Source organism: Lolium perenne, chromosome 2 (genome assembly GCF_019359855.2).
Source record: "Lolium perenne isolate Kyuss_39 chromosome 2, Kyuss_2.0, whole genome shotgun sequence".
Taxonomy (NCBI): domain Eukaryota; kingdom Viridiplantae; phylum Streptophyta; class Magnoliopsida; order Poales; family Poaceae; genus Lolium; species Lolium perenne.
Genome location: NC_067245.2, coordinates 276,974,111 through 276,997,038, shown reverse-complemented (window position 1 = coordinate 276,997,038; position 22,928 = coordinate 276,974,111). Strand labels below are relative to the sequence as shown.

Here is a 22,928-nt window from a genome sequence, read left to right as displayed (position 1 = left end):
GATAATCAACATAACATGGTATTCTCTATCCATCGGATCCCAACAAACACAACATATAGTATTACAGATAGATGATCTTGATCATGTTAGGCAGCTCACAAGACCCGACAATGAAGCACAATTAGGAGAAGACGACCATCTAGCTACTGCTATGGACCCATAGTCCAGGGGTGAACTACTCACTCATCACTCCGGAGGCGACCATGGCGGTGAAGAGTCCTCCGGGAGATGATTCCCCTCTCCGGCAGGGTGCCGGAGGCGATCTCCTGAATCCCCCGAGATGGGATTGGCGGCGGCGGCGTCTCTGGAAGGTTTTCCGTATCGTGGCTCTCGGTACTGGGGGTTTCGCGACGAAGACTATATGTAGGCGGAAGGGCGGGTCAGGAGGCGTCACGGGGGCCCCACACGCTAGGGCCACGCGGGCCCCCCTTGGGCCGCGCCGCCCTAGTGTGGCGGCGCCCCGTGGCCCCACTTCGTCTTCCCTTCGGTCTTCTGGAAGCTTCATGGCAAAATAGGCCCCTGGGCGTTGATTTCGTCCAATTCCGAGAATATTTCCTTACTAGGATTTCTGAAACCAAAAACAATGAAACGACAAAGAATCGGCTCTTCGGCATCTCGTTAATAGGTTAGTGCCGGAAAATGCATAAATATGACATAAAGTATGCATAAAACATGTAGATATCATCAATAATGTGGCATGGAACATAAGAAATTATCGATACGTCGGAGACGTATCAGCATCCCCAAGCTTAGTTTCTGCTCGTCCCGAGCAGGTAAACGATAACAAAGATAATTTCTGGAGTGACATGCCATCATAACCTTGATCATACTATTGTAAGCATATGTAATGAATACAGCGATCAAAACAATGTAAATGACATGAGTAAACAAATGAATCATATAGCAAAGACTTTTCATGAATAGTACTTCAAGACAAGCATCAATAAGTCTTGCATAAGAGTTAACTCATTAAGCAACAATTCAAAGTAAAGGCATTGAAGCAACACAAAGGAAGATTAAGTTTCAGCGGTTACTTTCAACTTATAACATGTATATCTCATGGATAGTTGTCAATGTAAAGCAATATAACAAGTGCAATATGCAAGTATGTAGGAATCAATGCACAGTTCACACAAGTGTTTGTTTCTTGAGATGGAGAGAAATAGGTGAACTGACTCAACATAAAAGTAAAAGAAAGGCCCTTCGCAGAGGGAAGCATTGATTGCTATATTTGTGCTAGAGCTTTGGTTTTGAAAACAAGAAACAATTTGTCAACGGTAGTAATAAACCATATGTGTTATGTAAATTATATCCTACAAGTTGCAAGCCTCATGCATAGTATACTAATAGTGCCCGCACCTTGTCCTAATTAGCTCGGATTACCTGGATTATCATCGCAATGCATATATTTTAACCAAGTGTCACAAAGGGGTACCTCTATGCCGCCTGTACAAAGGTCTAAGGAGAAAGCTCGCATTGGATTTCTCGCTATTGATTATTCTCAACTTAGACATCCATACCGGGACAACATAGACAACAGATAATGGACTCCTCTTTTATGCATAAGCATTCAACAATAATTAATTTTCTCATATGAGATTGAGGATATTTGTCCAAAACTGAAACTTCCACCATGGATCATGGCTTTAGTTAGCGGCCCAATGTTCTTCTCTAACATTATGCATGCTCTAACCATTCTAGCGGTAAATCTCCCTTACTTCAGACAAGATGGACATGCATAGCAAATCACATGATATTCAACAAAGAGTAGTTGATGGCGTCCCCAGGAACATGGTTATCGCACAACAAGCAACTTAATAAGAGATAAAGTGCATAAGTACATATTCAATACCACAATAGTTTTTAAGCTATTTGTCCCATGAGCTATATATTGCAAAGGTAGAGGATAGAAATTTTAAAGGTAGCACTCAAGCAATTTACTTTGGAATGGCGGAGAAATACCATGTAGTAGGTAGGTATGGTGGACACAAATGGCATAGTGGTTGGCTCAAGGATTTTGGATGCATGAGAAGTATTCCCTCTCGATACAAGGTTTAGGCTAGCAAGGCTATTTGAAACAAACACAAGTATGAAGCGGTGCAGCAAAACTCACATAAAATACATATTGTAAACATTATAAGACTCTACACCGTCTTCCTTGTTGTTCAACCCAATACTAGAAATTATCTAGACCTTAGAGAGACCAATTATGCAAACCAAATTTTAGCAAGCTCTATGTATTTCTTCATTAATAGGTGCAAAGTATATGATGCAAGAGCTTAAACATGAGCACAACAATTTCCAAGTATCACATTATTCAAGACATTCTACCAATTACTACATGTATCATTTCCCGTTTCCAACCATATAACAATTTAACGAAGAAGATTCAACCTTCGCCATGAACATTATGAGTAAAGCCTAAGGACATATTTGTCCATATGCAACAGCGGAGCGTGTCTCTCTCCCACACAATGAATGCTAGGATCCATTTTATTCAAACAAAACAAAAACAAAAACAAACTGACGCTCCAAGCAAAGTGCATAAGATGTGATGGAATAAAAATATAGTTTCACTAGAGGAACCTGATAATGTTGTCGATGAAGAAGGGGATGCCTTGGGCATCCCCAAGCTTAGACGCTTGAGTCTTCTTGAAATATGCAGGGGTGAACCACCGGGGCATCCCCAAGCTTAGAGCTTTCACTCTCCTTGATCATATTGTATCATCCTCCTCTCTTGATCCTTGAAAACTTCCTCCACACCAAACTCAAAACAACTCATTAGAGGGTTAGTGCACAATTAAAATTTACATGTTCAGAGGTGACATAATCATTCTTAACACTTCTGGACATTGCACAAAGCTACTGAAAGTTAATGGAATCGAAAAATCCATCAAGCATAGCGAAACAGGCAATGCGAAATAAAAGGCAGAATCTGTCAAAACAGAACAGTTCGTAAAGACGAATTTTAATGAGGCACCAGACTTGCTCAAATGAAAATTCTGAAATTGAATGAAAGTTGCGTACATATCTGAGGATCACTCACATAAATTGGCATAATTTTCTGAGTTACCTACAAAGAATTAGGCCCAGATTCGTGACAGCAAAGAAATCTGTTTCTGCGCAGTAATCCAAATCTAGTATGAACCTTACTATCAACGACTTTACTTGGCACAACAATGCAACAAAATAAGATAAGGAGAGGTTGCTACAGTAGTAACAACTTCCAAGACTCAAATATAAAATAAAAGTACTTTAGTAAAATCATGGGTTGTCTCCCATAAGCGCTTTTCTTTAACGCCTTTCAGCTAGGCGCAGAAAGTGTGTATCAAGTGTTATCAAGAGACGAAGCATCAACATCATAATTTGTTCTAATGATAGAATCAAAAGTTAACTTCATTCTCTTTCTAGGGAAGTGTTCCATACCTTTCTTGAGAGGAAATTGATATTTAATATTACCTTCCTTCATATCAATGATAGCACGAACAGTTCGAAGAAAAGGTCTTCCCAATATAATGGGACAAGATGCATTGCATTCAATATCCAAGACAACAAAATCAACGGGGACAAGGTTATTATTAACGGTAATGCGAACATTATCAACTCTCCCCAAAGGTCTCTTTGTAGAATTATCAGCAAGATTAACATCCAAATAACAATTTTTCAATGGTGGCAAGTCAAGCATGTTATAGATTTTCTTAGGCATAACGGAAATACTCGCACCAAGATCACATAAAGCATTACAATCAAAGTCATTGACCTTCATCTTAATGATGGGATCCCAACCATCCTCTAGCTTCCTAGGAATAGAAGTTTCGCGTTCTAGTTTCTCTTCTCTAGCTTTTATGAGAGCATTTGTAATATGTTTCGTGAAAGCCAAATTTATAGCACTAGCATTAGGACTCTTAGCAAGTTGTTGTAAGAACTTTATAACTTCAGAGATATGGCAATCATCAAAATCCAAACCATTATAATCTAGAGCAATGGGATCATTATCCCCAATGTTGGAAAAAAAATTAGCAGTTTTATCACAGGCAGTTTCAGCAGTTTTAGCAGTTTCAGGCAGTTTTTCACGCTTTGCATTAGAAGTGGAAACATTGCCAACACCAATTATTTTACCATTAATAGTAGGAGGTGCAGCAACATGTGGAGCATTAGCATTACTAGTGGTGGTAATAGTCCAAACTTTAACTATATTATCTTCTTTTTCATTTTCTTCTTTCTCCCACCTAGCACGCAATTTGGCCATCAATCTTATATTCTCATTAATTCTAACTTGGATGGCATTTGCTGTAGTAGCAATTTTATTATTATGATTTTCATTAGGAATAACTTTCGATTTCAAAAGATCAACATCAGCAGCAAGACTATCGACTTTAGAAGCAAGTATATCAATTTTCCCAAGCTTTTCTTCAACAGATTTATTAAAAGCAGTTTGTGTACTAATAAATTCTTTGAGCATAGCTTCAAGTCCAGGGGGTGTGTTCCTATTATTGTTGTAAGAATTCCCATAAGAATTACCATAGCCGTTGCCATTATTATAAGGATATGGCCTATAGTTGTTACTAGAATTGTTCCGATAAGCATTGTTGTTGAAATTATTATTTTTAATGAAGTTTACATCAACATGTTCTTCTTGAGCAACCAATGAAGCTAACAGAACATTATTAGGATCAATATTTGTCCTATCATTCACAAGCATAGACATAATAGCATCAATCTTATCACTCAAGGAAGAGGTTTCTTCGACAGAATTTACCTTCTTACCTTGTGGAGCTCTTTCCGTGTGCCATTCAGAGTAATTAATCATCATATTATCAAGAAGCTTTGTTGCTTCGCCAAGAGTGATGGACATAAAGGTACCTCCAGCAGCTGAATCCAATAGGTTCCGCGAAGAAAAATTCAGTCTTGCATAAAAGGTTTGGATGATCATCCAAGTAGTCAGTCCATGGGTTGGGCAATTTTTAACCAAAGATTTCATTCTTTCCCATGCTTGTGCAACATGCTCATTATCCAATTGTTTAAAATTCATTATGCTACTCCTTAAAGATATAATTTTAGCAGGGGGATAATATCTACCAATAAAAGCATCCTTGCATTTAGTCCATGAATCAATACTATTCTTAGGCAGAGATAGCAACCAATCTTTAGCTCTTCCTCTTAATGAGAAAGGAAACAATTTTAATTTTATAATGTCACCATCTACATCCTTATACTTTTGCATTTCACATAGTTCAACAAAGTTATTGAGATGGGCAGCAGCATCATCAGAACTAACACCAGAAAATTGCTCTCTCATAACAAGATTCAGTAAAGCAGGTTTAATTTCAAAGAATTCTGCTGTAGTAGCAGGTGGAGCAATAGGTGTGCATAAGAAATCATTATTATTTGTGGTTGTGAAGTCACACAACTTAGTATTTTCAGGAGTACCCATTTTAGCAACAGTAAATAAAGCAAACTAGATAAAGTAAATGCAAGTAACTAATTTTTTTGTGTTTTTGATATAGCAAACAAGATAGCAAATAAAGTAAAAATAGCAACTAATTTTTTTTTGTATTTTGATTTAGTGCAGCAAACAAAGTAGTAAATAAAATAAAGCAAGACAAAAACAAAGTAAAGAGATTGGGATGTGGAGACTCCCCTTGCAGCGTGTCTTGATCTCCCCGGCAACGGCGCCAGAAAACAGTCTTGATACGCGTACAGCACGCGACCGTTGGGAACCCCAAGAGGAAGGTGTGATGCGTACAGCGGCAAGTTTTCCTCGATAAGAAACCAAGGTTTATCGAACCAGTAGGAGCCAAGAAGCACGTTGAAGGTTGATGGCGGCGAGATGTAGTGCGGCGCAACACCAGGGATTCCGGCGCCAACGTGGAACCTGCACAACACAACCAAAGTACTTTGCCCCAACGAAACGGTGAGGTTGTCAATCTCACCGGCTTGCTGTAACAAAGGATTAGATGTATAGTGGGGATGATGATTGTTTGCAGAAAACAGTAGAACAAGTATTGCAGTAGATTGTATTCGATTAAAAGAATGGACCGGGGTCCACAGTTCACTAGAGGTGTCTCTCCTATAAGATAAATAGCATGTTGGGTGAACAAATTACAGTTGGGCAATTGACAAATAGAGAGGGCATGACCATGCACATACATGATATGATGAGTATTATGAGATTTAATTGGGCATTACGACAAAGTACATAGACCGCTATCCAGCATGCATCTATGCCTAAAAAGTCCACCTTCAGGTTATCATCCGAACCCCTTCCAGTATTAAGTTGAAAACAACAGACAATTGCATTAAGTATGGTGCGTAATGTAATCAATAACTACATCCTCGGACATAGCATCAATGTTTTATCCCTAGTGGCAACAACACATCCACAACCTTAGAACTTTCTGTCACTGTCCCAGATTTAATGGAGGCATGAACCCACTATCGAGCATAAATACTCCCTCTTGGAGTTAAGAGTAAAAACTTGGCCAGAGCCTCTACTAATAACGGAGAGCATGCAAGATCATAAACAATAGGTAATAGATTGATAATCAACATAACATAGTATTCTCTATCCATCGGATCCCAACAAACACAACATATAGTATTACAGATAGATGATCTTGATCATGTTAGGCAGCTCATAAGACCCGACAATGAAGCACAATTAGGAGAAGACGACCATCTAGCTACTGCTATGGATCCATAGTCCAGGGGTGAACTACTCACTCATCACTCCGGAGGCGACCATGGCGGTGAAGAGTCCTCCGGGAGATGATTCCCCTCTCCGGCATGGTGCCGGAGGCGATCTCCTGAATCCCCCGAGATGGGATTGGCGGCGGCGTCTCTGGAAGGTTTTCCGTATCGTGGCTCTCGGTACTGGGGGTTTCGCGACGAAGACTATATGTAGGCGGAAGGGCAGGTCAGGAGGCGTCACGGGGGCCCCACACGCTAGGGCCCCGTGGCCCCACTTCGTCTTCCCTTCGGTCTTCTCGAAGCTTCGTGGAAAAATAGGCCCCTAGGCGTTGATTTCGTCCAATTCCGAGAATATTTCCTTACTAGGATTTCTGAAACCAAAAACAGCAGAAAACAGTAACTGGCTCTTCGGCATCTTGTTAATAGGTTAGTGCCAGAAAATGCATAAATATGACATAAAGTATGCATAAAACATGTAGATATCATCAATAATGTGGCATGGAACATAAGAAATTATCGATACGTTGGAGACGTATCAGACAGCTATCGCAACAAACATGGATAGTGCATAGGAAAGCACGCTCATCGAGTTCCTCCGTGAGCTCTGGGAATCTTCGCATGGTGTCCACCTGACATGCCAGGAGTACCCAGGGAACTTGCCGAGCACCCCCTTAATCTTGATCCAAGGGCTAGGCCAATCCGACAACCTTTGCGGCATTTTTTGGAACCAAACCGCAAAGCTATGCTATCATAAATTAATCGACTTCGAGAAGAAAATTTCATCATGGAGCACAGAGGCCACATGGGTCGCTAACCCAGTTCTGGTCCCAAAGAAAAACACTGATGTCCTTCATATGTGCGTCGACTTCACGTGTCTCAAAAAACATTATCCAAAGGATCACTTTCCCCTCCCGAGGATCGATCAAATTATCGACTCCACAGCGGGATGCGAACGTCTTTCCTTCCTGGACGCGTATTCTGGTTACAACCAGATCTGCCTAAAAGAAGAAGATGAGGTCAAAACAACTTTTATAACCCCTTATGGCGTGTTCTGCTACAGAACAATGCCCTTCGGGTTGAAAAACGCGGGAGCTACTTATCAAAGGATGATGCAGAAATGTCTCGCCACGCAGATTGGCAAGAACGTCCAAGTGTACATCGACGACATCGTCATAACAACAAAGCAGGGGTTATCTTTGATTGATGATTTGAGAGAAACCTTTGACAACCTTGACAAGTTTCTCCTCAAGCTAAACCCGACGAAATGCTATTTCGGTGTTCCTGCGGGAGAACTCCTCGGATACTTGGTATCAGCCAGGGGAATTGTGGTGAACCCCGAGAAAATACAAGCCATCGTGACAATGAGGAAGCCCACGAAGCTCAAAGAAATACAGCAGCTGACAGGACGTGTCGCAACTTTGAGCAGGTTTGTCGCCAGGTTAGGAGAGAAAGCGCTGCCCTTTTACACGCTCATCAAGCAAGGAGAAAAGTTTGAGTGGAACGAAGAAGCAGACATGGCTTTCGAGCACCTCAAGCGTACAATCTCGACACCCCCAATACTGGTGGCTTCAAAGGAAAAAAGAACATCTCCTGCTGTATATCGCGGCCACACCTCAGGAGGTCAGCACAGTCCTTGTGGTAGAAAGGGAAGATGAAGGGAAAATTCATGGAGTCCAAAGGCCGGTATACTTCATCAGTGAAGTTTTATCGCCATCAAAACAGCGGTACCCGCAGTATCAGAAGTTACCATATGGAGTGTTTACAACAGCAAGAAAGTTGAGACACTATTTTTCGGCACATCCGATAATAGTGGTCAACGAGCCCCCTCTATAAAATATCCTAAACAATCCAGAAGCTACATGCTGTGTCTCCCTTTGGGGAATAGAGCTTTCCCCTCGGGATATCACGTATGAAAAACGAAAAGCAATAAAGTCGCAAATTCTGCCAGATTTCGTCGCGGGGTGGATGGAGCTGCAAAACACGGGACCCCTCTGATTTGTCGAGTACCTGGCATATGAACTTCGACGGGTCCGAGAGAGTAGAAGGAGCTGGAGCAGGCGTGATATTGGTGTCACCCCAAGGCAAAAAAATGAAATATATATTGCGGATGACATTCCCCAATGCATCAAATAATGAAGCAGAATATGAAGCACTCATACATGGGATGAAGATGGCAAAGGCGTGTGGCGCGACTCGACTAAAAATCTTCGGCGACTCCCAATTGGTAGCTCAACAGGTGATGAACAAGTGTGATGCAGTCAACGACAGCATGATAGCGTACAAGGAGGTACAAAATGAACTCGAGAAACTCTTTGATGGTTGCGAAGTAGGGGTCATGTCAGCGGGCTTGTCTCGAATGGCATGTGTGACGTCCTTTATGATGTAGGCCATGTGGGTGAAGGCCACGATCCTGTAGTCTGCGTGGGCACCACTCTTCCTCTTACCTGAACAAGCCCTTATCAGCGGGGTCAACATGCTTGTTAGGGGCACCATCGAGGATCACCATCTCGGACTCTTAGGTCTTAGGATCCTCAAGTGAAGGGCGGATGGAGGTGTACCGAGGGGCTCACTTGATCCCACGACATACTTTCTAGAGGCAAGGTCGAACGAGAAGATGGTATGCATCTCATCATATTTGGCCATGAGGCTCCCTTCTCTGGTGGTACATTTGGACACTACCAACCCTAGATCTGCGATGAAAAAACACTACACATGCAAAACCTAGCCAGGTCTGCCGTACCACACCAAGATCTAACCCTAGCGTATGAAGCATGAGGTAAGGGCCTGATAAGGGCGGCTCCATGGGAACGGCCGATTTGACAGTTCCTCCTGGGTGAGACCCAAAACTGCTTTTAGAACTAGGTGCAAGACGCAACACGGAGGGAGAACATGCAGCCAATCGAGCCATATTCATGTCCCGAATCCTGTCTAGAAAGCATGTGAGCTAAGGATGGCAATTTTACCAACGGCTATGGGTACCCGTGGGTACCGTACCCGTATGGGCAGGGTATGGGTACACTTTTACGCCCATGAGTAGTACCCATATCCTGCCCATTAATTCATGGGCAGGGCACGGGCATAGCCTCGTACCCACGGGTATACCCATACCCTGCCCATTAATTCATGGACAGGGCACGGGCATAGCCTCGTACCCACGGGTATACCCATACCCTGCCCATTTATTATTAAATTCTTACGTGACACGTCTACTTTTGTTGACTTATGAGTTAGAATATGAGAATGTGATTTTTATATTATGTTAATTGTTATTTACTCAACTACCTATTATTAAGTTGAGATAATTAATTTTTAATCGAAATTGTTATCGATAAATATAAAATTGTGATTGACTTGTGTACAATTTATCCTACCCACCGGGTACCTAATGTGTACGGGTACCCGCCGGGTATGGGTATGGGCAAAATTTTATACCCATGAGTACGGCTATGGGTAGAAGTTTGTACCCATTAACTATATGGGTACGGGTATGTTAGGGCATCTCCAACCGAGCGACCCAAACGGACGCGCTGGACCGTCCGGTTTGGGCCGTTTGGGTGGCCGAGCGGACACGCGGACAGCGGCCCGCGTCCGCATGTCCGTTTGGGTCGCACGCTGCGCCCAACGCGGCGACCCAAACAGGCGCCACGTGGTTCGTCTTCCTTGCGCGGCGCTGCGCCATGGCAGGCCTCGACGGGACAGCAATGGTGGACGGTGGAACGCGCGGGAAAGTTCCCGCGCGATCCAATGTTCCCGCGCGCGCGAAAAGCCCTTTGGCGCGCGCTCGCGCCCAAGTTTCCCGCCAGGCCGCCGGCTATAAAAGACGGCGGCGGCCAGAGACCGCATCACACCCTCTCCGCCGTCCTCTCCCCCTCCACCTTCTCCGGCGCCATGCCGCGCACCCTGCAGGCCACGTGAGCCAAGCTCTCCCTCGCCGCCCGGGCTAGGTTCCCGCGGACGGAGGAGGAGGAGCGCGCGGACACGTGGTGGGTCGCCGACGACGACGCGCTCCGCGTCGCTGCCGAGGCGGCGGCGAAGAAGGAAGGGGACGCGGAGATGGTGGAGGCGGCCGCGGACGGCTGGTACGAGGCCGCGGCCGCCGCGGAGGAGGAGCCCGTGAACGAGGAGGACTTCGCACTGGCCAACATCAACGCCGCCATCGAGGAGCGCCTCGCCGACCTCACGCGCGTGACGAAGGAGCACGAGGCGACCTGCCGGGCCGGTCGCCGCCGACTAGGTGACCTCCTCGGGCAGAAGAAGGGGCTGCTCGCTATGCGAGCAGCCCGCCACCTCATCCAGATGCCCTCGCCTGAGCGGCGCGCCCGGGAGGCTGCTGCGTCGGCGGAGTGCGGCTGACAAGAGCGCATGTGGCGGCGGAACGGGAACCACGAGGCCCAGGCCGCCGACCGCGTCCGCCTGGAGGCGCGCACCGCTGTGGAACGCGCCGCCCTGCAGGAACTGGAGCTATGCGGTAAGCAGGTGGTGCCGCGTCAGGAGGCCGAGCGCGAGCGCGCCCGAGGCGCGCGAGCGGAAAGGAGGAGGATGAAGTCCTCCGCCGCGCCGCCCAGCTCATAAGCTGGAGTGGAATCCTCACGCGTACAGGCCGCCCGCGTCGAGTGAAATCCATGGCCCCGATGGCGAGCCGGCGAGGGAGTCGCCGGCGAGGCCGCCGGTCCCGTATGTATTAGGATAGAAGTAGTAGGCTAAAAAAATTGTAATGGTTCTTTCCAATGAAAAAAAAAAGTTTCTATTTCTATGACACGCGGGCCATGGGCGGACAAGGGGCGGACGCGAGCGACCAACATTTGGCGTCCGCGGCCACGCAAACTCGCCCCAGATTTGGGCCGGGTTTGGGTCGTTCCGGACGCCGCGGCCATCCGTTTTAGGGATGGGTCCGCGCGCTGGGCCGCGTTTTTGTCCGACTCGACTCATCCGGACACGTGGGCGCGTTTGGGTCGCCCGGTTGGAGATGCCCTTATTGCTCTACCCTGCCCATTGCCACCCTTAATGTGAGCTGCCCCTGTTGATGGTCCTCGAGCTGCCCATGGTATTCTAACGGCTGGTCTCTAAGGTCAAGGAAAGGACGAGCAAATACAAACCCCAGTGGATAATGTAGTTGCATAGCGTTGATTATTTGTTTATGGAAAATGATCTGATTCCCCCGGGGGATACCGCGTTCGCAACCTCCCCCTTGCCTGTGCGCCGCGTGTCTTCGCCACGTCGTGTGGGACCCACCAATCCAGCTTACCTTCCACGCTTTCTTCCTCCTCCGTTCTGTTTACTCCCTTTTTCCTCTTTCTCTCTCTCCAACTCTCCCTGCCCAGCACTACACGCCATGGCCACCATGATTGGAGATCGAGCGCCGGCGCCGGAGATCCTGCCGCCGTTGGCCGGTTGCCGCCGCGCTTCGCAGCCCACGCCGACGCCGCGGCGGCGTAACCGACGTCGGGGCCGGCCACGCCGGCGCGGCGAGGCGGCGAAATCACACCGCCAGGGCCACCTTGATGGGAGATCGGGCGTCGAAGATCCTGCCGCCGCCGCCGTCGCATCGCCGACGACGCTGCCGCGACCCATGGCGCGCCGCTGCCGCACCGCCGACGACGCTGGTCGGCCGCCGCGCTAGGAATCCTCCGGGGATGGCCGTTGAGGGGAAGCGGCAGCAAGGAGCGGCTCCGTCCAGCGCCGTCGAGCTCGCCCCTCCCTCTCGCGCGAGGTCGTCGCGACCACTTTCGTCGCCTACGCGGATCTCCGGCTACTCCCGTCCACCGGGCTCGCGCTCTCGGGCCCCGACGCCGCCTCAACATCGCCGACTCCGCCCGGCGGATGTTGCTCGTGGCCGCCGCCGGCTCCTTCGGCCCGGCGCGCGGGAGGTCAAGCCGCCGTCGCCCTCGCCATGGTCGCGTGGTGTCCTGATTTGGGACTTTGCTCCGCCAGCTACATAGATATATATACTTTTGCTATTTTTTGCTACCTCAAAGTGCTACGAAGCCACGATGCTACAATAGTATATTTTTTTGCTACAATTATTAAAACTGTTTTGCTACTTTTGGTACAAAATTATGCTACGATTTTCCGACGAGGTTGGTTTTTGCTATGATTTTCCGGCGGAGGGTGGATTTTTGCTACCATAGACATAGGGTGTTGCTACTAGCAGCTTGGCGTTGCTGTCCTTAAAGGACGGAGTTGCTACAACCTCGGACAGTGTTGCTGCCGGCTGCAGGCGATGTCTCCGTTGATGTTTTAGAGGATCTGCAACATATGAATAAAAAAATTTGCTACAATTTATTTGCGGTTTTGCTACATCTGCGTAATATGTTTGCTACGTGGTCTCCGGCGAGGTCTCCGGCGAGCCCAGCCTTTTTATTTTTCTTTTCTGAACGAACCGTTTTTTGCTTCAGTCATTTGCTGCCGGGGGTGATTTTTTGCTGCCGGAGATGTTTTTTTTGCTACATGCAAATCTAACCGTCAAAATGGTTGATCCGACGGCTGGGGACCCGGGGGCTGGGGAATCAGATCCCCCGGGGGACGCCCAGCAGTTTCCTTTGTTTATTTCAGGTGGCGTGGCCATCATGCTAATACTGTAGTAGTAATATACTTGCAGGTAGGTCCGTAGGTCGATCGGTTGCTCTACAGGAGGCGGATCCTCTTGGTAGGGTTTGATAATGCCAAAAATACAGAAGGGAAAAATTAGGACCGACCAATACGATACAATACATATAGTCTAGCGCGCGTCAGAAAGAATAATGCAATGGCAATGGCAATGGCAATGGCACTGGTGGTCGCCTTCCAGGAATCTTCTAGGGTAGCGATAGGGTGTGGGAACTGGGAACGCCACCGCAACAGCAGCGGGCAGCTTTTTCTCCGTCCATGGACACTCGAGCTTTTCACCCAAACAAACAAACAGAAGCGATCGAGCAGTAAAAACAAGGGATTAATTACCACGCCCCTTCACCTACCCAGGATCGACCGATCTCATCCTCCCCATCCCACGCCGATCGGAACGCAGCGAGCAAGATCCAGTAGCCAGAGCGCGCGCGAGGGTCAATGCATTTGCAATGCTCCCATGAATTCTTCCCGTCTCGTCGTCTCGTCTCCCGTCTGTCTGTCGTCCTAGCTTAGCTGGTCAAAATCGTTCGCGTACACACCCTCGCGGCGTACACTCTTGGGTAGATATACAAAGGGTCGTGTCCCGTTCCCGTACACGGCTGGATAGATCCCCTCCCTCCCTTTCGCTCTCCCTGCCCTGCCTGCCTGCCTGTCTGTCTCCTCGCCCTCCACTCCGCCCCGCCGCCTCTCCGCATCCACGCCCACCGGCAACACTCACTGCAAAGGGGAGGGATCCGCCACGAGGGCCGCGCTGCGGGACGCCATGGACTTCACGGCCGCGTCCAGCAGCAGCAGGCTCTCCAGAGAGGGCGAGGAGGAGGAGGGGGAGGAGCAGGAGATGGAGGAGGAGGAGGAGGGGGACGAGCCCTCCCCGCGTGAGATCCCCTTCATGCCGCCCGCCGCCTCCCCGCCTTCCGTCTCTCCTTCCACCGCCGCTGCCTCGGCCTCCGCCTCCGCCTCCGCGTCAACCTCTCCCTTCCGCTCCAGCGACGGCGCGGGCGCGTCCGGGAGCGGCGGCGGCGCTGGGCCCGACGTCGACGCCGAGCCGATCGACAAGGAACACATGTTCGACAAGGTGGTCACGCCCAGCGACGTGGGGAAGCTCAACCGGCTGGTGATCCCGAAGCAGCACGCGGAGAAGTACTTCCCGCTCGACGCCGCCGCCAACGACAAGGGCCTCCTCCTCAGCTTCGAGGACCGCGGCGGCAAGCTCTGGCGCTTCCGCTACTCCTACTGGAACAGCAGCCAGAGCTACGTCATGACCAAGGGCTGGAGCCGCTTCGTCAAGGAGAAGCGCCTCGACGCCGGCGACACCGTCTCCTTCTCCCGCGGCGCCGCCGACGCCGCGCGCGACAGGCTCTTCATCGACTGGAAGCGGCGCGCCGACCCGCACGCGCGCCTCGCGCGCATGCCCATGCCCATGCCCAACGCGTCGCCCTACGGGCCGTGGGGCGCCGGCCCCGGCGGGTTCTACATGCCGTCCGCGCCTCCGGCCACGCTCTACGAGCACCACCGACTGCGCCAGGGCTTCGACTTCCGCACCAGCATCAATGCCGCCGCCTCCGCTGGCCAGCCCAGGCCGCAGGTGCTCTACTTCGGCTCTCCGGGACTGCCTCCTCAGCACGCGCACATGCCGCCTCCGCAGCAGCCGCAGCATCCTCATCCGCTGCACATTGCGGTGCAACAACCCAGCCCCGCGGTGACGCTCGGCGTGCCCATGGTCCTCGACTCCGTGCCAATCGCCAGCAGCCCTACCGCCGCCTCCAAGCGCGTCAGGCTGTTCGGAGTCAACCTCGACAACCCACAGCCTTACGGTCACGGCGGCGAGTCAAGCCAACAAGACGCCAACGCATTGTCGCTGCGGATGCCCGGATGGCAAAGGCCGGCACCATACAGGCTCCACGAACCGCCTCACCACGCACCAGCAGGAGCCGAGTCTTCTGCCGCCTCGTCGCCCTCCTCATCGTCATCCTCCAAGCGAGAAGCGCATTCCTCCTTGGATCTCGATCTCTGAACGGTATTTGGTCACCTCTCGATCGGAAGCATAGCCAAGGAAAGTTCAGCAATTCCTTCCTCATCAGTTTGGCACCTTCTTTTTTGTTTCCCCCTCTTCCTCTCCACTTTTTGCGATCCATTATAACATCAACCGATAGGAACCAGCGGTATTTGACATTTTGTTTTTTCGGTTTTGTTTTCGCCAATCAAATTCTTGGTGTTGGTTTCAGAATTAATTAATATATAGAGAAATTAGCAGAGTTGTTTCGAATGAGATTGGTCTCCATTGATATATATTCACCACTACTATATCGCACTATAGCTCATGACTTCTCCGTGCTATTTTTCTCCGTGACTAATCTCTTGCTCCTCAGTTTGGTAGACCAATTCCAACCTACATATGATAACACACACCTCCAAATTTTGCACTACCCCAACAGCACTACTGCTAAGATCTGAATCATATGACCACAGCTGCAGTGTGATCTACATCTTTCCAAACTGGCGCAGTATGTGAGTGATCTTCTCCCCTAGGCCCAAGCTTCAACGCTGCTCCCACAAAGCAATTTGATGCAAAGGCATTGACGGCGGATTTACCGATCGATGATGCTAAGAGCAGCCACTGGACAAGCTGCTGCATACGGGCATATATTGCAGGTCAGATCCTTTGCTTTGGATCCTTAAATTCCTATACTTACCTAATTTGCATTAGTGCTGCTCAAATCATCCCTTATATTTATGTGCTTGGCATTCTTGCTTTTAATTCCTTCTTTAATTTGCCGTTACTACTTTCTGTACCGCTCCATACTCCATATATGCATCATCGGTGGATCATAATGGCAAAGATCACACAGACTGGGCACAAGCAAATGAAACGAATGTCTGTTGCTCATTTTACCAACCGGGAACTGGAAATTAACCCCCGTATATATAGGGTGGGCCAAAATATACGTCTAGTTACGTTTGTCTGGGCCTTGAGTGGTATACACTCCAAGAGTTCTTTATGTTCTTGGCAGTCTGTAAAGAAGGGGTGCACTGGGCACTTGCCTTGCCACTGTCTTTAACTTCTTTGTACGTCTGTTAAAAATTTATGGGCGAGAAGGAGGGACCTCAGTACTAGCCCGACTGTTGCTGTAATACTCGAAACAGTGAGATGTGTGTATATGCACATCGCTTGGAGTAGTACGTCTTGCTCGCCCTCCTATCCTTGTCCTTTCTGTGTGAGGCTGTGAGAAAGAGGAAGGGGTCTATGCATATTTAACTTCTCCTTTTCACTGCAGTGAGTAGGTACGGCGTGTACGCTTGCTGCTGGGAGCAATGGTGGCAAGGCCACGTACTGACTCCCCCATAGGTATCCATAACTAGCAAGGTGTAGGAGTGGGATCCTTTTGCACTGGCATGGCCAGAATAGATATATAGATGCTGTGCCTGCTAACCAAAGTACTTTTGGTCCATTGTGAGCTAAAAAAGGAATGAGAGTTAATGAGGAGGTAAAAAAGAGGACGAGAGGGTAGACGCTACGATTATATATATGCATGTGTTCTCTTTGTTTGCATGATGTTTACTTTGGTTGCTTCTCTCATCCTAGTGCACTCAGTTGATGCAGTTACTCTTAACAACAGCTACAATTTTATAGTTCATAGTTGTGATTACCTTCTGGAATTCATAGTTCATAGTTCTTGAGCTTGGGGCTAATGCATGTCTTCTGTGAATTGGTCTCCCTCTTAGAAATAGCATATGAGAATTGAAACCAGTCTACTAATCAGTAGTATATGCGTCTCTGGTGTTTTGCAACTTCTGAAACAACACAACATAAACATATAAATGTTTTAACTAAGAAATATAATAAGAAGATAGTAGAACCTACTTGTCATTTTCAATAAATGTTTCTACTTTGTAATGAGTATCTATGCTGCAAACATTATGGAGTAAGATGTTATCATATAATCAAGTTAATTAGTACATCATACATTCTTTTATCTTTTTATTATGTACACTTATTTAATCCATCATCTTTCCTTTTATTTGGAAGATAATATGTTTGAGGATCTTCTACTCCCTCCGTCCCACGAAGAATGTCGAAGGTTTTTCAAAATTTGAATGTATCTAGTACTATTTAGTGTCAAGATACATCCAAATTTTGACAAATCATAGACAATTTCATGCGACGGAGCGAGTGTTTCCTATGCATGAGAACATTTTCAAACATATAAATCATAAATCTAGATGGCAGTAAAACGCGTTAAATTTTCTTATAATTAACTATCATAATTTCTGGCTGTTTTAGAACCTGCATAGCATCTTTGTAGCAGATTGATCGCATAATTGCTCACACAACAACCTTACAGTCTTAATGTGTTTGTTCAAAAAAAGTATATGACATATCTATCCTTACAACTACAAACTTTAAAAAGGTAGACATCTGTGAAGCACTATTCATTAAAGCTAGACCAACTGACAAAACTAGAGAATTGTAGATATGAAATATATTTATCACACACGATGAAAGATGTTCATCGATATTGTACGGAGTTATAATAGCACAACTCAAATTATGACATATTAGATCAACTCGCCATACATATGTAAGTTTAGAAGAGAATAGACACATCATATTACTAAATTAAGGTTAGGTAGAGACAACAAATGCATGCACCGTATTCAACTGTTGCTTGATATGAAAAGATTATAAATTTGTATTTGTGTCAGATATTTAATATGGCATGGTAAATTGTATTGTCTACTAACTTATCATCAATCTGTGATTGCATATTTGTTCATTCACATTCCATTTAATTCTCTTACTCAAATAAAAGAGCGGTCTATTTTAGGATATCCAACAAAATCTAATAAGCTGTGGTGAAAGATACTTGCACATTGTTAACAAAATTTGAGCCACGTGCCATTGTTAGTAAAATCATTTTTTTGTTGTACTTTGCATCTGCCCGTACAAGTATCATACATCTGCTCAAAATAACTAGATTACAGTAAGCACTAAATAAAGCAAAGATGATAGTCATTTGATTGTGTAGCTCTATTTAGTAAGACAAACAAAAGTATGATCCCATGATTGGACTACAAAATCACCTTGTTAGTTTCTTCTGAGGTTGGAATGCATGTTGTTCATTTAGATTTTCTTTCTGAACGATATATATGTGCAAATCAACTAGGTTACTCATGTCATAATGTTTCCATGTACGCGATTGTATGATTGTACCTGTAGAAAGTTCTACAGTTTGTGTCCTATTCTTCAGGTGCATGGTTATCCTTTGAACGGATAAAACCGTGATGGTGCAATCTATATAAGTATTCAACGACATGAGAAGTCCACCTGTATACTGATGCTGCATGTTTATTATCCTTTTGAATCTGTCATAGCACAGCCAAAATGAGATGCCAGCATAAATCTCTGGCTCTCTCTTCTCTAAAACACCCACACACAGGAGAGAGAGAGAGAGAGATAAGAATCTGGTGTATGTGCAATGGAAGTACGCATCTATGTTTAACCTCTTCTGTACAAGCGTGCTGTGCAGTATACATTACAGAGCAGTTAATATCTACTATGCGCAGGTTTTAATAACTATGCTGCTTGCCAGGTCCTGCATGCATGGCTTATTGGCTTTGCTTGAATTGTCTCTTGTGCTGCCGTCACAGGATTTTGTTCGTACAATGGTTTGGTCTCCACGTGGCTAAGCTCATTTTCATATACTCATATATGTTGTGAAAAGAATAGATATCCTAATGTAGTTTAAGTATGGCTAATCAGGCACGTGCAAGTCTCCATGTAGTGATGAAATCGTTGGGATTATTATCACAAGGTATAGCATCGTAGTGGCACAACAAGTATAACAACAAGTAACAGGGATACATAGGGCCTGAACTTACGACGTGAAACCCTAACTGGCAGGTCGCTCAGAAACATCACAACCGGCTGGCCGTACATAGATTGCTGCTCATTTCCTGATAGAGCACCGTTTGCCGAGAGCCAGATATGGAGGTGGAGGAGGTGGAGCCGTGGAGGAGATGAAATTGTGCGGTTAGTCTTTTCCTTTGGTTCCTACTTTCTCGTATGAGCTGTCAAGCCAAAAAGAAAAACAGAACAGATATCTTTTAGACCTAACAAATTAAGGCGTGCGTAATATGCTTCAATTCTGCTGCTTTGCATTGCAATGGCCGTGTTACAACATAATCCATTTTTAAAAATGAGTTAAAAACTAAATTCCTCAACCTCATTGCCTGGTAGCTTCTTCCTCGTCGACGGTAGCTTGCACATGCCACAGATGCATCATATCCCCGTCCTGACGCCTCCGGGAGCACCGGGTACAAGCTTATGATGGCATCATTGAAACAACCAGTGTGCGTGATACTCTGGCACCGTCTTACCTATTTGTCTTGAGCGAGGTCACCCAGCCTCTAACCCTATGATCCGTGGACCTAGATGTAGTACGTATGTATGTACAATTTGCTGCTTGCTCAGTTAAATTTGACATGACATGAGAGCATGCGAGGCATTGACATTGGAGGAGGAGCTTTTGTGCAAGTATTCACTACAGTAGTACCCATGTCCTATCTACGACATGGCCTGCACACCGTCCTGGATCCTAGATGTCCCAAATGAGCAGCTGAGCTAGCTAGCTATGGTAAGGACCAACATCTCTGCGACAACTGCCCCAGCCTTTTGCGGCCGCATGCTAGCTCCAAGAAAACACACAAAAAGAGCTGCCGCGGCATGCATGAGCTGATCGACGCCCAGAGGCTAAAACTGCAAAAGGAAGGCAGTGGTATGTAGGTACAGTGGCTAAGCTACATTGCTAGTCCATGCCCAAGACAACAAGTCCAAGCGCAGGCTAGCCGCAGCTTTTATTTGCGTGCTTCAGTTGCTACATATCGTCAGCTTTTTCATTTGCAGATGCATTACGTATATGTACGTATAGGCATGCCCATAACTAATGGTAGCAGTATTACCCAGCCCAGCAATATATCTACATGATCGTGATTACTGATCGTTTTAATTCTAGATGAAATTTGCAAATCATCCTAGTCGCGTCCCTCATACAGGGTCCGTTGCACGTGCCGAAAAGAACGAATGGGGGCGCTGATGTGGTTGCCGGCTGATCTAGCTAGGTTTTTTTATTTTTATTTTCAATTTCAACCATGTTTCTAAACGAGGGATTTTGGTGCAGCTTTTTTTCCCCATCATGAAGTAGTTATCGAACCCTCTCACACCATGTAGTATCGTCATGAACGACTCTTTGTTTATCCTAAATCATGAAAATCCTTTAGGATATATGTAGAATCTTCAACAAAATAGTCGTCAAGAGCATGTCATGACCCTCAATTCTCTGTCTTGGCTTCGAGATCTTTCTCCCACACTTTGAACCTCCACGGTTGGCCGTGTCGTTATCTTCCACTTTGTAATCGTTCAAGATTGGCGAGAATCATGAAGTTCTCTTCATTGGCGTTGGCATTATTTTCTTTCTCCATGAAAAAATTCATCATTATCTCATCGTTGCTATCCATACTCCATAAATGAAAAAACATGAAGGTCAATAAACTGAACTTAGCGAGAGATGCAAAAAAATCCGTCACATGCACATGGCTGAACACCTTGCAAACATGGTGGGTGCGTGAGGTTGCAACACCTTCTACTTGGGGTGGACGATCGAGATGAAAAGGGGGAGAGGCGACAGGCGAAGGCACGGTGGGCTTAGCGAGGCAGCTGGTCGACAGTCGTTGTCTGATTACGCGACATCGGTGGTTCTGATTTCGCAGGGTGGGAGCAGCCTCGAGGAAGAGGAGAGGCGATGTGACGGTTGAAATGGGGTTGGGTCAATGGCATGTGGAACCCGAATGTCGGTATCCTACATGGCTTCGACCGCGCCTCGTGTCTAGCAGATTTGTCACGTTCTTTTTGGATCGGGACGACCTAAAGACGCGGATAGGATATTGGGCTGCGCCCGACAAAAATCTTTTGGGATGCGTGGCTAGATTTCTGTTCGTACGGCATCCTCCATATACTTTTGAGGCGTCGTTCAAGGGACGCGGCTGAGATGCTCTCAGCCCATCTAACTTACTAACTGAATTTACTAGACAAGATGCTTATCAGTAAATTGGAGCCGTTGTTGTTTGGAGCGCATGGTATGTGATCATGTTTAGATCCGTCCTGGCAGTATTTTTTGGTGACTTTATCGCATGTCGGCATGGACGACGTACTAGCTCATGTACTAATCCCCACTGTGATGTGACGGAAGCAAGTAAATTAGCAGCAAGAGGCAACTAGCTTTGGCTCAAGCTCGCTCGGCCGCACGATTCGTGTACGTAAATAATTTAGCTCTATACGGCACGCACGATATCACATGGCAAAGCCGAGCGACCGGTGTACTTAAACCATAACCAGGCAAGATGTGGCAACAGCTGGGCAAGCAAGCTGATGTACCTGATTAAACAAGGACGATCTGATGTGTTTAGTGTGGATCTATATTATGTGTCTGAAGTTTTGCCAGTTCACTTGCAGGAGCCATGGAGGTGACGAGAGGGAGAGAGAGCGGGTGAAAGGGTAAGAGACAAAGTCGCATGGCAGATAGACAAAGCCCCATGCTGCTGCTGCCATGGACAGCAGCATGCAGAAGAGAGATGAGATGTGGATGTAGCGGCGATCGAGACAGGGAGATAGATGGTCATGGATGGAAGCATCAGGCACAATGATATGATGGTGCTTCCTCGTCACGCCTTGGGTGGAGTTGAGATGGAGAAAGTTCAGAGCTCTGGCCGAATGCATGGGCAGATAACTAACTGGAGCTGGGGGAGACGCGAGATCTCTCTGAATTGTTTTTTCACCCCACGAAACTAGTGAAAACGACGGCTCAGCAGAAAGAGCGAGTGGCCAACCCACTGTTCAAAGATGCCATCGATACAGTCCAGGCGCAGCCATCAATTAGTTTCGCATAGCTGGAGAAGGGGCCACCCCTAAAAAGGCTAGCCTGGCCCTGACATGTGGGGCCGGAACACAACAGAAGACAGTGTGGTCCTCAGTAAAAATATTGAGGACGTTGTGGTCCTATGTAAAATTATTGAAGTAAGACGAAAGATATATACGATGCGCTCAGGAAACCACAGAAGCAGGCTTCTCGTAAGTCGTAACCGGCAGCCCCCTACAGTGGTCATACCAGTAAAAAAATGCTAACGTTTTGGGCAAGGTATATGTAAATTTGACAACTTTTGTCCAGCTTCAAACAATGTTTTGATTCTACCACATGATACGGTATTTCTGGTTCCTCTAGCATTGTATTCATATTTTTTGATGGACGCTGCTTAGTGTCCCGGGGGATTAGATTCCCCAGCCCTGGGTTCTCATCCATTCTATCAGCTTCTTTGTCTCATTTTTGCACTTAAATCAAGCTGTGCTTTAGTCGCTGCCTCCACAGAACAAACCCTAGCCGCCTCCACTTCAATCTCCTCCATAGATCGGTTCTCCCTCCTCCGGTCGGCTTCGTCGGCGTTGGGAGGAGTGGGGAACCCGATCTATGCGTGGAGTTTTCAATAAAAATAGTTTTTTCAGTAGTCTATGTTAGGGTTTTGGTCGCCGTTTTCTTGTTGGTTTTCCCGCAATGGAGATGGCATCGTCTGCAATAAGTGATCTT

At 46.8% G+C, this 22,928-nt stretch overlaps 1 protein-coding gene across 6 annotated transcripts; it reads left to right on the top strand.

The window, feature by feature from the left end:
- Positions 1-13,811: 13,811 nt before the first annotated feature.
- On the top strand, positions 13,812-22,421 carry LOC127336468 (B3 domain-containing protein Os02g0683500). 6 transcript variants are annotated; one of them, XM_051363276.2, is made up of 5 exons: positions 13,812-15,945; positions 18,885-18,960; positions 19,055-19,106; positions 19,196-19,324; positions 21,803-22,421. In XM_051363276.2, the coding sequence occupies exon 1, from the start codon at positions 14,057-14,059 to the stop codon at positions 15,305-15,307; it is 1,251 nt and encodes a 416-aa protein (XP_051219236.1). In that variant the 5' UTR covers positions 13,812-14,056; the 3' UTR covers positions 15,308-15,945; positions 18,885-18,960; positions 19,055-19,106; positions 19,196-19,324; positions 21,803-22,421. The 6 variants fall into 6 exon arrangements, with proteins under 6 accessions (XP_051219236.1, XP_051219239.1, XP_051219241.1 ...); XM_051363279.2 differs by having other exon boundaries at positions 18,885-18,965; XM_051363281.2 differs by lacking the exon at positions 18,885-18,960.
- The last annotated feature ends 507 nt before the right edge of the window (positions 22,422-22,928 follow it).

What these genes read in the sequence shown, in the direction of transcription:
- LOC127336468 (XM_051363282.2), top strand. Translation starts at nt 14,057, where the DNA reads ATGGACTTCACGGCCGCGTCCAGCAGCAGCAGGCTCTCCAGAGAGGGC.